Genomic DNA, 14,055 nt, shown 5'->3' with positions numbered 1-14,055 from the left:
TCTGACTGTCCCTGCCTGGCTTCCTGTATCATCCAGGTACAGAGTTGTTTTCCCTGTTCACCATCCACCCTAGTGACCTTTCATAGGTGTTCAGAGGATTGAATGGTACAACCAGCTATGTTATTTCTATGTCCTTTCCTCTTAGGTTGATCTACTGCAGCCCTGGTTAATAATCACTGGTGGGGTATTTGTAAGACATATAGATTGTAAGAAACCATAGAGATCATGGATATACTCTGATACTACAAGCTTAGCTGGAATGGTATGTTTTATTAGGTACATAACAATCCACAAGTTCAGCAGGGCATTTGAAAAATGGATTTTCTGACCACTGATCTAGTTGAGTTTTGAAGGCAAAGCTTTTACCATAATCTGTCTTGCTGTGATGTTTTAACAGTTTTATCTCTTGCTCCCTTCTGCTTCTCACCATTTAATTAATATATTTTTCAGTTTTATCATGTGTCAGACATTTTTTGCATGTATGTCTATGTTCCATGTTTTGCTTGGTTGTTGTGGATATCACAAAAGTTTTTCAGATCATGTGTGTTTGGAGTTAGATGTCTGTGTGTAGGTGTGCAGGAGCTAAGAATTCAATCCAGGTCTCCTGGAAGAGCAATCAGCACTTTGTAGGACTGGACCTTCTGACTAGCTTCCAGCCTCCCCCACTAATTGTTTCTGTAAGAATTATATCAATATCCTGGTTCTTTGTGTCTTAAACAGTACTCTGTTTTCTCTCACAAGTTGGGCACCCTGTAGGCAAAATAATCTCCACTTTTAAAACTGTGACTTTTTTGTTATTGTTGTTGTTCTTTGTAAAATTTCACACTTTACTTGCTGCCACGGACCTACTCAGTCGAAACACACACCCGTGGGGGAAGCAGGGTCTTTTGGTATGCAGGAAGGCACTGGTCGCGGTGCGAAATGACAGACAGACACACACAGTAAAGCCATATGCGTCTGAATGCGTTTTGCTGTTCAAAGGCAGGCAGTTATATACAGAAAAACTGGCAATTAACTGAATTTTCTGGCACAGGAAAATACAAAATCAATCAGGCAAAGACTTCGAAGAACAGGTACGGAACATCACGTCTATTAATCAGAACATCCGTAATTACATCCGTAATTAAAGATAAACTTTCAAAGGTTTAAAAGTTCACAGGAACATTTAGTTAAGGTCCTTGGGTCTAAGCTCCATTGATGACTATCCATCTGTGATCCTTATCACCTAACTTCCTTTTACTGAGAGTCTTCAGGCACACTTTAAAACTAATAACTGATGCTTTTCATACCAGAGTGTCAAAACCCTCTTTACCCATACATTTGTAGCCATAAGAATATATATATTATTGGGAGGTTATTATTCCAATGTATTTAAATAATAAATGTATAATTAATCAAAAGCAAAGCAAGGGATCATCTGAAAGGAAATCATGGCCAGTGCTGTAGTTTAAAGGATGAACTCCTAGTGAACCTCTCACGCCTGGATGCTCACACCTTTAGCTATCAAGAACATCTCGTAAGTAAAGGAACAGATCAGAGAAGAGTCACACAGGCAAAGTTTGCCATGANAATATTCAGCTCAGATCTCTCCGGCCAAGGAGTCTCACAGCGAGTTCCTTCTTAGACAGCCTTGTCATACAAGACCTTTTCCCTGTGAATATCACAGAGCTTCCACCGGGATTACGGCTTAGCTATGTGAAATCACGGTGTCTAAGTGCATCTCCTGTGATAACTTGCTAATATATTTAGAGATGTCCATAGATCACTTCTCACTTGAGAAAGTTACTACTAAATTTGAAGACTGTTTCTCCTTGTACATTCTAGAAAAATTTCACTGAGTGTCTTGTAATACTCCATTCTCAGGATGTTGTCATATGTCCTTCATCTGTTTTTGTTTCCTAGATCTACAGGATGTCTAACTTGGTTCCAGGCCTTAGTTTGAGTTTAGTATTTTTTTGCTTAGGTTGTCCTGATTTTCTTACAAAAACAGTCTTTAACTGCCCCACAAGGATCTGGACCTTGTCCAGTCAAAATATCTCTATGGTAGAAATGTCATATGAAATTTTAGGGTAAAATCCAGGTATTTAACATTNGTAATAAGTTTGGATCTACCAATACAAAAAGACAAACAGAAACGTTCAGTGAAAAGCAGACAATGGACATTCACTAAAGGGAGCCATATTTTAAGAAGGGCAAAGAGGTCCAGAAACTCCCACTCTTTCCATAGGTTCATCTGTAGGATGCTGACATGAGTTTTAGGTAAGGAATTAGGAGTCCTCCATCCCTTCACCCCTCTTTTATTTAGTTAGTTATTTTAGTTCTTCTGTTTTATTATTTAAAAGTTATAATGAACTAGAGAGTAGTAGACATCAGTCACCTAATGTGATGGTAAACTCCTAATTCACCCTATTTTATTCCCACTCCTACCATTCACATACTGATACTACAGGTGTGTGCTGTGACTATCTAGGCTTCTGAGAAGTTTAGAAATATTTTTACTCATCCAAGTCTATAAGAGAATGAGGGAATTTATCAATTGACTTATTAAGTAGAAAGTATAAAATTACAGTGTAATCCTCTTTGAGCAGTATTATTTTCCATTTTATGGAATCTATTAACATTGAAAAGAATCAATGGCAAAAAGTTAGAATTGCTTACCAGGGAATGACATGGAATGTAGCTTTCGCTAACCTCCCAATATTTGGGCACAATAGGAGCTCTGGGCTTCTGTGCAGAGAGACTGAATATCAATCCTGGAAACAAAAAAAAATTCTCTTAAACAAGAACTTGTTGAAAATTGAGACACTGCACAACTGCCATTCACATCATCTGGATCGTGTTTTCTATTTTTTCCCTGAATTCCTTTTAAGTACGCTTATCAAATATATTCTCATCTACCTATAATATTGAATGTGGATCAAACACTAGTCCAATATTTTCCCTAATCAGGTACAGAAAATATAAAATATAAGCCCTCAATGGAACAATTGAATTTTGGACATTTGAATTCCCCAACCCAAATTTAAAATCTTCTTTTGCTTACAAAGTTTGATGTTAAATTATGTGGTGATATGAATGTTGATTCTGCATAGGACCTAAGAAAAAGATAATAGAAAGTTCACCTGGGTCTATAATTTCAGAGATATTAGATGGTAGCCGTCATCTGGGTCGTTGAATTTTTAGAAGGTCCTGTGAATGTGTAGAGAATTGTGCTGCATGTCTTGGTCTTGAGAGTATGTGGGAGTTTAGCCCAGTGTCATAGAAAAACATTGTAGAGATTTTTGAGATCTGTCAGTAGTACATTACCTTTATCAGCTCCTGGCACTTCTTTCTTTTCCTTTTTGGGACATAGTGGTCAAGGCCACTGCCAAAGTAGCTAACTCCATTATACATTTCCCTATCCTTCAAATTTCCATGATTTCTTATGGCAGGAAGCCAAGGCTTTTTGTAGGCGTGTAGTGTAATAAACTGTGCACAGACAGTTTGGTCTGCAGTCAAACACAGGCCTTGAAAGTCAGAAACCTGGTGGGGGTGATATTAGCCTTCATGGGATGATAGAAGTTTGGCCATGGCTCATGTGTCACTGGCTCCTGTAGCAGCTACAGCCTCCAAAGCCCCCCAAATCCCTGCAGAGAGGTGTGTGACCATTATTCACAGAGGAGCAGTACCCAGATCTCCCATATGCAAGTCAAGTTTCTCCAAAACTCTCAGACCAAGCCAATGAGAAGTACCTGTGGTCAATTCCTGACCCACCACAAGCCTCTATATAAGAATCCTATTCAGAAGTTTTTAAGGTGTGCAAGAACTACTCAATCATCTGAGAGCTTCTGTCCTAAGAGCTATAACACTTGAGAAGAGGTCTGCTCTCCGGAAACACCTCCAGAAGCTCAGCAGCACTTTTCTCAGGCTAGTTGACCTCTCATTCACCCTCCCTGACCTGATTCAGTGACCGGCAGGTCAGAATGGCAAGGGAGAGACAGAGGTAGAGCCAACTGCAGTATCTAAAGCAAAGGAAATGGTTTGCCTTAGCAGGAACTCTCACACACACCAGGCCATGCCAGAGGTATCCCTGGTAAGCTGCTGGTACACAGGCTCACACAGGTCCCTCCAACATATCACTTAAAGTCCATGATATTTAGATGCAGGAGTGAAACCCCAGGTGAGGAACCAGAGTAGACACGTCAGTCTTTTCTTGGTCTTTTCTTTCTTTTCCTTTTCCTTCCTTTCCAATCATTGATTCTGTCAGCCAGATCACTGGTCTAGGATTCAGAAGAATGTCAACGAGACAGGTAAAGGCATCAGGGCAAGAAACTTGTCCCTAGGCACTGCTTCCAGAATACCAGGGACCATATTTACCATTGAAGTGAGGAAGCAGAGCTCTGGAGATTTCTCTCCCTAGTACTTAATCATTCCATGGGCCTCTAGGTCTAGGTACATCTCACAGGACATCACAAAGAAGCCTGTCAGCCTCATACAGAAGCTCAAATGTGTATAGTGAATAAGAACCAGTCTTTACTAAATCAAAACCATCATTTAGAAAGAAGAACTTGTCTCTCCTATCCATCCTCTTGCTGCTGGAAGCATTCCTGGTCTTCATTCATACTTTCCCAAGTGAATATAGGTCTTCAGAAAAAGAACCTCCTTGTGAAGCTGCATGGATTCTATGGATTTCCACATGCAAGGAAACCTAGCCTTAGACCTAGATTTCTAGATCTTCCAAACTCTGTGTTCTATCTGTCCCTTCCTGACTTCCTGTACCATCAATGTCCAGAGTTCTGTGCCCTGTTTACCACCCAGCTTTGTGAACAATTTCAAGTCCCAGGATGTGAGAAGAATCCTATTGGGTTTGGCTTACTGCACTTGCAATACCTTTTCCCACATACATTCTTGTGGCCTCTTCCTCTGTGTCTTGTTTTACTCTACCCCCAGGAAGTGGACACCCCTGCTTAGTCTGTTTCTGCTTTCTGTACCTCCATGAAAGGAGAACAGTCTTCAGTATTTAGTATGAGTATGCTGTCTTCCTCCTCAGGTTGTCTCTAGTTTCTGAGAGCAACAGGCTCCTGTCTTTAATTGTCCCACAATGCCATGGCCCATTGACCACACACATCCCCATGGTGTTATTGACATCTGAAAATTTAGGGTCAAAGCTTGTTTTCTTACAGCTGTAAGAAGCTATGCTCTTCCAACACAAAGAATAAAGAGACAAGTACCATAAACAGCAGAAAAAAAGACATTGTTAAGTGTTACCATATTTGGAATAAAAGCCAAAACAACTTCAGAGACTCCCTCTGTCTCTCCAGGTTCATGATTCATATTCTGACCTGTGTTTTAGGTTTAAACAAAGATATTGGGGGACTCTGATTTCCCCTCTGGTTATTTATTTTTAAATTTTAAGTTACTTATAACCAGAAGATTCCTAAACATCATTCATCCTTTCTGATAGCAGTTACCTAATGTCCTCCACGATTTTCTTTGGAGATTCTTGAAAACCGTGTGTGAGTTTCCTTCTACACCCTACATCTCTGATGTTTGAACTTCTGATTTTCCTTACCCTACCTTTTAGGTGTCTGCATTACAGGTGAGTGCTGTGACTCACAAGCTTTCTGTGTAGTTTTAATATCTGTTTACTAATCAATGATTATAAGAGATGGCAGAAATTTAGCAATTGACAGAGTCAGGTCAGAAGTGTTCAATTACTGTTTGATTTTTTTGGTTGTTATTGTGGTATTGAGACAGCATCTGACATCTTTTATGATGGTCTCTATCTAATTATATTTCTTTCCCTTTTGCTGGGCTGTTTTAGATGCATGTATGGGCCCATGGGCTCTGTTCTCTTCCAATATATGAATTGTGGAACTATGCAGACAATGTAATTTTTTTAATTTAAAGGATAAGAAACAGTTTTTGTGCAGTATTAACCTCTAGTATGGAATCAACTTGTATTTAAAATAATTAATGGTAAACTTTTAAAATACTTTATTCGAAATTGAGAAGGAATGCATTTATGCTAACCTCTCAACATTCAGGCACATCAGCAACTCTGAACTCCTCTCCTCGGGGACTATGGTATCCTAGGAAATTGTATAAAAAGAAAGTCATTAAACCAAGTAATAGGCCAAAATAGAGGCCCTGCATCCACTGCCATTCACAGCTTCTGGCACTTTTCTATCTGCCCACACTGCTCTCATTTGGAATATGCTTAATTAATATACTCTCATCCTACTCATTTAGAATCTAGAATGGGGTCTCCAGAGCCTCAATTCACAAACAGCTGTAAGCAGTAATGTGGATACTAGGACTCTGAATTGGAACTTCTGACTTCTTCTGATCTACAGTTGTGTTGGATGGAGTTTTGCTGGGCAGACATGAGAAGGAGTGATTTGCTGAAGTGGATTATAATATAAGGATATTTTGCTAAAGCTAATACGTGAAATAACTAATGATGAAGGTTTCTGTGACTATGACAAGCATGTAATTTGGCCCTACATTATCGAGATGAGATTGATTTTTTTTTTTGAGTTGAGAGAAAGGCCTCTTAAAGAAACTAGGTGTATTCTGGATGCTTGCTTCTGCTTCCACTGAGAGAATGATTTCAGCTAACATAGACACGTGTGGAATTTTTCAAAGACTCACTCACTTGCTGTGGCAACATGCTTGCTGAGACAAGACACATGCTGAGGGGAGACCCATGGCAGACATATGATTGGTGGAACGAGTATAAATAGGACTCAAGGGCAGTTATGCAGGGCTTAGCCTACTTACATAGCTTGCTTTGCAATGCTACTTTGTTTCCTGTCTTCCCTGAACTCTGCTTCCTTGAGAGAGGCAAAGCAAAGAACTTTCCCAGGCTTCCCTTCAGGTCCTGGTCCTTCCTGCTGATGCCTGCTGATTTTGCTGTGGCCTAGCTCTTTCTGCTTGGAGTTCACATCCCTTCTGATTTATGTTTGGTATCCTGACACTATTGAACTATTGAACTGGAATGCTGGTATATTTGTGCAGTTGCTTGCCAATGGATCAAACTTCTGCTGCTGTTTTAGGTGAACATAATGGCTGATTTCCTGACAGTACAGATGTGATTTGCTTCAAAAAATTCTAAACAGGTCCACTTTCTCTGTGTAATGATAACTACCTTTCTTTCCCAATGCTTCTGGTGTGTATTGGCCTAGAAGGGAGGTTAAGCCTTTTTTTTTTTTAAACACATAGTGTTGAGAAAAATTTAAGCTGCAGGAATTAAGTAAAATAAATGAACTTCTAGAATTATCTCCATTCTCAACCTAAAGCTTTACTACAAATCAATAGTAATGAAAAATGCATGGTTGGAATGGGAACAGGTTGATTAATAGAATCACACACCTATGGACACCTGATTATTAACAAAAATCCAAAATTATACAGTGGTGAAAACTATCTTCAACAAACATTGTTGACCTAATGGATGTCTGCCTGTAGAAGAATGCAAAGATAAGCATAGTTAATACCCTGCACAAAACTTAAGTCCAAGAGGATCAAAGACCTCAAAGTAAAATAAAATGAACCAAATCTAATAGAACAAGAATGTGGTGAAGAGTCTTTAACTCAGTTGTACAAGAGAAATGTTCTGGAACAAAATGCTAATGACTCAGGTTGTAAGATCAACAAGTGATTAATGGGATGCCCTGAAACACCAAATGTTCTGCAATGTAAAGGACACTGTCAATAGGACAAACCACAGGCTACAAATTTGGAAAGCATCTTCATCATCTTTAAATCTGACAGAGTGTTAATATACAAAATTCCACAAACTCAAGAAGTTAGAAACGAACAACCCAGATAACCCAGTTAAAAATATGACACAACTAAAAAGAGAAATCTCATCAAAGGAATCTTGAATGGCTGAGAACTTAAAGAAATGTTAAATGTTCTTAATCATCAGGGAAATGCATATCAAAATGACCCTGTTATTCCATCTTACACACATTAGAATGATTAAGATTAAACAGTGATGCAGGGTGTGGAAGACATGGAGCAAGGAGAACCACCTCTTTTGCTGGTGAGGGTCAAAAATTCTACAACTTCTTTGGAAAATAATACAGGGGTTATCAAAAAAAATAAGAAGTATGAGTAACTACCTCAAGACCCTGTTATATCTCTAAAGGACCTATACCACAAAGATACCCTAGTGTACCCCAGGGACACTTGCTCAACTATGTTCACAGCAGATTTATTCATAATAGCCAGNAANTNGNNACAACCTAGATGCTCCTCAACTGAAGAATTGATAAATAAAATGTGATACATATATACAATGAAATACTCTTCAGTCAATAAAAGAAAAAGATCATGAATTTTGCAGGTTCATGAATGGAACTTGAGAACACCATCCTGAAGAGGGTACCCATAGCCCAAAAGAGAAATGTATATTAGTCATAAAGTGTAGAAAACACAACATACATTAAAGAGACTGATAGATGCTAGGAGAGAAGGCTCAACCAAGAATGCTTGAATCTCATCTAGAAGGGGGATTAAAATAATCTTATGTGGTAGATGGAGGGAGGGAACTGAGCGGTGGAACAGTAAGGGAGGGGAAAGGCAGGTTTCTGTATCAGCTTTAGAGCAAAAGAGAAGAGAAAGCCAGAAGGCCAGGAGAATGAATGGAAATGTGCAGCATGTTTGGTTATGTGATTTGGAGGGTGTCTTGATGATATTTCAGTGGATTGTGATGTTAAATGTTCCTTGGAATTAATGAACCTCCCATTGATTAGATGAGACTCCCAGAAGATGGGATATTAAGCATTTGGAGACCATGTACAGATTGTAGCCAGCCAAGTACTCCATTGTAGCAATGGGGACACTTAACCACCCACAAATTTTTTTACCAAACATTTACCCTATCTACAAGAAATGTGGAGACAGGGGATAGATCAGAGATGAAGGAATTTCCAGCCATTAATTACCCTAAGTTCAGACCTATGCCATGAGCAAGTGCCAGTCACTGACACTGCTAATAATGCTCTTTTATGCTTGTAGACAGGATGCTAGAATAATTGTCCTCTGAGGGGCTACATACAGAAGCTGACTGAATCAGATAAAAAGACAGACCCAAATAAATCATTGGATGGTGCTCATGATATCTTATGGAAGACTTGACTGAGGAACTGAGGTCTGTGAATGGGACAGAAATTCCACAATAATACCAACAGAGTCAACTAACCTAGATATCTGGGAGATCTAAGAGACTGAACCAGTAACAAAGGAGCAAATTAGCTTGGACCTAAGCATTACTTCATCTCTGATCTATCTCCTCCCAATCACACCCACAAACATGCTGAACATGTACATGTATAGCAGATATGGAACTCCATCTTCATGTGGGTCCCTCAACAAGTTGAGCAAGGGCTATCCCTAAAAGTGTCATCAGTGTGTGGAATAAATTACCCTAATTGTAATACCTTTTGTGGCCTCAGTGGAAGAAGATGCACCAAGAACTGCAGAGCCTTGATGTACCAGGGAAGAGGAAAACTTTGGGGGTCCCTCCACCATTTCATAGAAGTGAAGGGGGATACATCAGGAACTGTGTGAGGGTATCTGGGGGACAGCATCAGGATGTAAATTGAATAGATATTTTTAAAAATCCCAAGAATATATAATGGAAAATATGAGAATAAAAATAGGCAGAAGTTGTATTCAACTCATTGTGTTTTGGAAAATAGTTGTTACTTTTTGTAAACATTCTCTTCTTTTGTAGTTTCTTAATATGCTTGATGAAGCAAATGTCACAAAATTAGAGTTTTAAGTGTGATGAAGATTTGTTGAAACAATCCTCACAATCAGATTCACTTTGAGCAGCATTCTCTTTGTCAGCCATTGTAGACATCCTGAGATTAAAACTGGTGAGTCTTACTGAGTCAATGGCCTATCACATTGACTCAGAAGAACACTGTGATCATGGCCAGGAGTTCAAGCATCAGGGTAAACAACTTGTCTTACCACACACTGCACTTATGATCCCAGGCCCCAGAGCTAGATCTGAGATTGTGATTCATGACCCTAGGGACTATGCTTACAGGAGTTCATCTTTCCATGCCTCAAAGCAAACACAGTTTATCACTACCATTGGGAATTCTAGAGAAGCCAATCAGCCTTCTCCTTATCAAGATTATAAAATGAATACCACTAGCAGAAACTCAGTCTGCACTCACCAAGAAGATGAAGAACTTTGAATTCCAGCCTCTCCTTCTGTTGTTCATGGTCACCTTGGCCATCACAAAGCATCCAAATGGTGAGTGTGGGAATTTGAAGGAAAAGGACCAAATATGGGGAATTAAAGGGACTTCATCCCTGGGGGTGCAGTAATTGGAAAGTATTTCTCTTCCCTAACCAAGCCAGAATTTCTGTTCCCTTCTCCATTTTGCATCCTGCCCCTTTCTCCTTACCTTCCTTGGGAATAGGCCTGTAGACTGGCATTGGCTCCCAGGTGGAGTGTGGAGATATAAAGACCCACTGCCCCTAGGTTCACACACTCTGAGGTATGTATTCACCCTCCTGTCATGGCCTGGGCATCCGGAGCCCGAATTAATCTTTCTCAGCTATGTGGATGAAACACAGATCATGGGATTCAACAGTGTATCAGAGAGTCAGAGGATGGAGAGTCGGGTACCATGGATGAGTGATCTGAGTGCAGAGTTTTGGGAGTTAGCAACAGAGGATATACTGAAAGAACATCGCTTCTTGAATACAATCATGAGGAAATTGCTCAAGATCTACAATGATAGCATGAATGGTGAGTAAACCCCGAGCAAAAATTCTAAATTTCAAGCTGCCCATGGGTTTTTCCCTGTGTGCTACATCCAGGCTTTATACCCATAAAATGTGACCCATCATTAATAGGTGTCATGCAGACAGCTCAGTCACTGACCTGGGTTTCTGTGCATTTTAAATCCAAGTTCAAATCCACTAGGAAAAGTTACGTGGGCTGAGCAAACCACTAAAGATTCACACCAAGTAACATGCCCTGTACAAGTGGCTGAGAGTGAGGTCTTTTCCAGGATATCACACGATCCAGGAAACGTATGGCTGCCAAGTCAAGGAGAGATTGTCCTTCAGTCATGCTTTCATGGAATTAGTATTAGATACACATGATTACATCACACTGAATGAGGATCTGCAGACATGGAGAGGGGTTGGCAAGGCAGCTGAGATAATTAAGGAAGAGTGGGAGAAAATAAATTTGGCAAAGATATCGAAGTCTTTCCTGCTGGGCGCATGTGTGGAGGGGCTCCTTGGATACCTGGACTTTGGGAAGACGCATTTGTTGAGAATAGGTAAGGACAGAAACTGCCTCATCTGTTCTGAGATTATATCTCCTTTCCCTTATGATGCTTTCCTCCCCAGCAGAAAGCAGCTGGAATTCCAACTCAGTCTTGCATCCAAGTGAGAAGTGTGCTTCTGGTTTTCTGCATTCAATTAGACAGAGAAACTCTCCAGAGAGCTAAGCCTTCTTTCAGCACAGTTCAGTCTGTGAATTAAGCAGCAGTTCCTTCCACTTGCACTGTTTACCAGGGCCACACTCAAACCTATTCATGCTCCATGCACAGTGTCTTGCCCTTGGATTCTGACCATGGTCTTCCTCAGTATTTCATCTCCAACCCATCAAAACCTAAAGTCCATATCACTAGGTGAAGATACAGCATCTCCTGTTGTGGGCTGGCTCATGTTGATTCTGAAACTTTCCCAAGAATAGATTACCCCATCCATTTCCTGTGTTTACACTGCTCTGTGTTGTGTGCACCTCTTCTTCAAGCTAACTCTCCTGTTCATTAACAAAAAGATATATGAGCATCAATGAATGTCTAGGAAGAAAGCCAAATGCCTTCAATTTCCTATTGTTTCCCTCAGACACCCCTAAAATACACATGACAAATAAGATCAGACCAGATAGGAAAATCACCCTGAGGTGCTGGGCCTTCAACTTCTACCCATCTGAAATCACCCTAGCCTGGAAGAGGGATGGAAGCAACCAGACCCATGACATGGAGATGGTAGAGACCAGGCCTTCTGGGGATGGAAGTTTCCAGAAGTGGGCAGCTGTGGTGGTCTCTTCTGGAGAAGAGCATAGATATACATGCCATGCAAATCATGAGGGGCTGTCTGAGCCTGTCACCCTGAGATGGGGTAAGGATGGGGAGTGAGCACAGAGACGATTTAGAGGGGGTGGAAGTTTAGGGGGACAAATGGAAAACGGTCAAGACAGAGAGCTGTATGTCACACTCTCACTCTCTTTTCATTCTTTTCCACCCAAGATCCTCCTGAATCTACCATCCCCTTCATGGCTATGATTATTTCTCTGGTTCTTGGGGCTCTGCTTCTGGGAGCAATGATGGCTTTTCTTATATGGAAGAGGAGGACTAGAGGTAAGAAAGTGTCATGGTCTTAATTCATGTATCTATGGAAATAACAAGCCAAGATGTGAGAAAGCCCTTCCCATGACAGCAGATTTCATCCACATAACTGCAGTTCATAAAGGTCAGATGTGCTGAGAGTACCTTCTCTGTGAAGCATAAAGAAAATAATAAAGAGAAGTATTATTATTATTATTATTATTATTATTATTATTATTATTATTGTCCTTCCCAGAGTCTCCAGAGCCCGCAATTCCCTTCATGGCAGAGTACTTACTCTCACCTCTAAGATGTCAGAGGGGCATTCGCTATTTACCATAAACTTCCAGGGTTCTATTTATCACATTTCATAGATGGGTTTCCATCATGATTACCAGGATCTGGAGACACAATACTGAACACTAATCTGAGATAAAGACCAGGAGATCCCCCTAGGCCATCTTCATCCTGCTACCTTCCAGTTTAAACTGGAAACAGCTATGTTAAATTTAGCCAGTAATATGAGTTGTGACTCATCTATGGGAAACATGTTGATATAGTTAAGAGCTCACTCAGTTTTGTTTTCCTTGCCACATGGAGGTAAAATTCCTTTGATGCCCAGTTTTTTGGTTACAGCATTAAATAGTAACACCTTAAAGGGCTTCTTGTGCACCTGTGAGAGGGACAGAGAATCCTGAGGGATGGGGACCACTTAGATTGGATCTCTATGATTAAGTAAGGAGCTGTTGTGTATGTCACCATTTAATGATATATATCCGTGTTTCTTCCTTATTCTTTTTACCTACAGGTTAAGACAGAGGTGGTACAGAGACATTAAACACTGTTTCTGGCTTCTCCTCCCATAGTGACTTCTCTTTCTATATCTGACTATGACTATGTGTCTGTCTCCTCCAAGCACACTGTAAGCAGTTCATCAGCAGGAAGAAGCCCCATGTTGACTCTTACTGTGTGTATTTCCCAGTCATCTCTCATATTCCCACACAGGCAGGGCTGGGAAACCTCCATCCCTGATTGGAATTTCGCTTTCACCAATATAGCATTTTATGCTTGAGCCTATACTTAACTATTTGTGGTTTTTTATGCAACTTCTTGGCAGATTGTGTGATTGATTGATGTCCTAAAAATGAGTAAAACTTGATGGAAAAATAAATCTCAGGCACTTAAGAAAATTGTGTTTGCTGTGCTAAATCCCTTGCCTATATGGCATTGGTTGCAGTATGGAGTCAAGGGAGCCCTGGGCTGTTTACCCTTGCTGCTTGTTCCACCTGGGCTTGCTCATTGTCCCTTTCCTCCTGAATAATTTTCCTATCTCTCAATACCAATTTTCCATTGTACCTGTTCCTCTGGGTCATGTGTTCCAAAAGTTTCAGGAATTTTTCAGCCTCATCCAGGTTCTGTGATATTCTCTCCCATGGACACTCAATATGAGAAGGCCTTAGTCTGTTGCTAAACTAGGAGAAATTTGGATTATTGTTTCAAGATGAATTATACTTGTTCTCAGTTTTGTGTATGAGCCTGTTGTCATTGTCTTCTGTTGTGAACTGTCAGTGACAATACTATGAAGTTTTTCTGTCATGTTACACAGCTGATCTCTGTATTCTGTCCTCTCTCCATTCTCTTTGTCTGCTCTTCTCTCTCTCTCTCTCTCTCTCTCTCTCTCTCTCTCTCTCTCTCTCTC

General features: G+C 40.3%; 1 protein-coding gene across 2 annotated transcripts; it reads left to right on the top strand.

Moving 5' to 3' along the window:
• The first annotated feature begins 10,169 nt into the window (after positions 1 to 10,169).
• On the top strand, positions 10,170 to 13,533 carry LOC110314816 (HLA class I histocompatibility antigen, A-25 alpha chain-like). 2 transcript variants are annotated; one of them, XM_021189036.1, is made up of 5 exons: positions 10,170 to 10,258; positions 10,490 to 10,759; positions 11,025 to 11,300; positions 12,279 to 12,389; positions 13,165 to 13,533. In XM_021189036.1, the coding sequence occupies exons 1-5, from the start codon at positions 10,186 to 10,188 to the stop codon at positions 13,167 to 13,169; spliced, it is 735 nt and encodes a 244-aa protein (XP_021044695.1). In that variant the 5' UTR covers positions 10,170 to 10,185; the 3' UTR covers positions 13,170 to 13,533. The 2 variants fall into 2 exon arrangements, with proteins under 2 accessions (XP_021044695.1, XP_021044694.1); XM_021189035.1 differs by lacking the exon at positions 13,165 to 13,533 and adding an exon at positions 11,875 to 12,150 and having other exon boundaries at positions 10,186 to 10,258; positions 12,279 to 12,412.
• Positions 13,534 to 14,055: the final 522 nt, after the last annotated feature.

The sequence above is a fragment of the Mus pahari genome, unplaced genomic scaffold (genome assembly GCF_900095145.1).
Source record: "Mus pahari unplaced genomic scaffold, PAHARI_EIJ_v1.1 scaffold_9760_1, whole genome shotgun sequence".
In the NCBI taxonomy this organism is placed as follows: Eukaryota; Metazoa; Chordata; class Mammalia; order Rodentia; family Muridae; genus Mus; species Mus pahari.
The sequence above is the reverse complement of the archived record's forward strand: the minus strand, read 5'-3'. Positions and strand labels throughout refer to the sequence as shown.

What these genes read in the sequence shown, in the direction of transcription:
- LOC110314816 (XM_021189035.1), top strand. Translation starts at nt 10,186, where the DNA reads ATGAAGAACTTTGAATTCCAGCCTCTCCTTCTGTTGTTCATGGTCACC. An exon ending in GACGCATTTGTTGAGAATAG is followed by an intron (nt 11,301 to 11,874) that starts GTAAGGACAGAA and finishes TGTTTCCCTCAG; the next exon opens with ACACCCCTAAAATACACATG. An exon ending in GCCTGTCACCCTGAGATGGG is followed by an intron (nt 12,151 to 12,278) that starts GTAAGGATGGGG and finishes TTTCCACCCAAG; the next exon opens with ATCCTCCTGAATCTACCATC.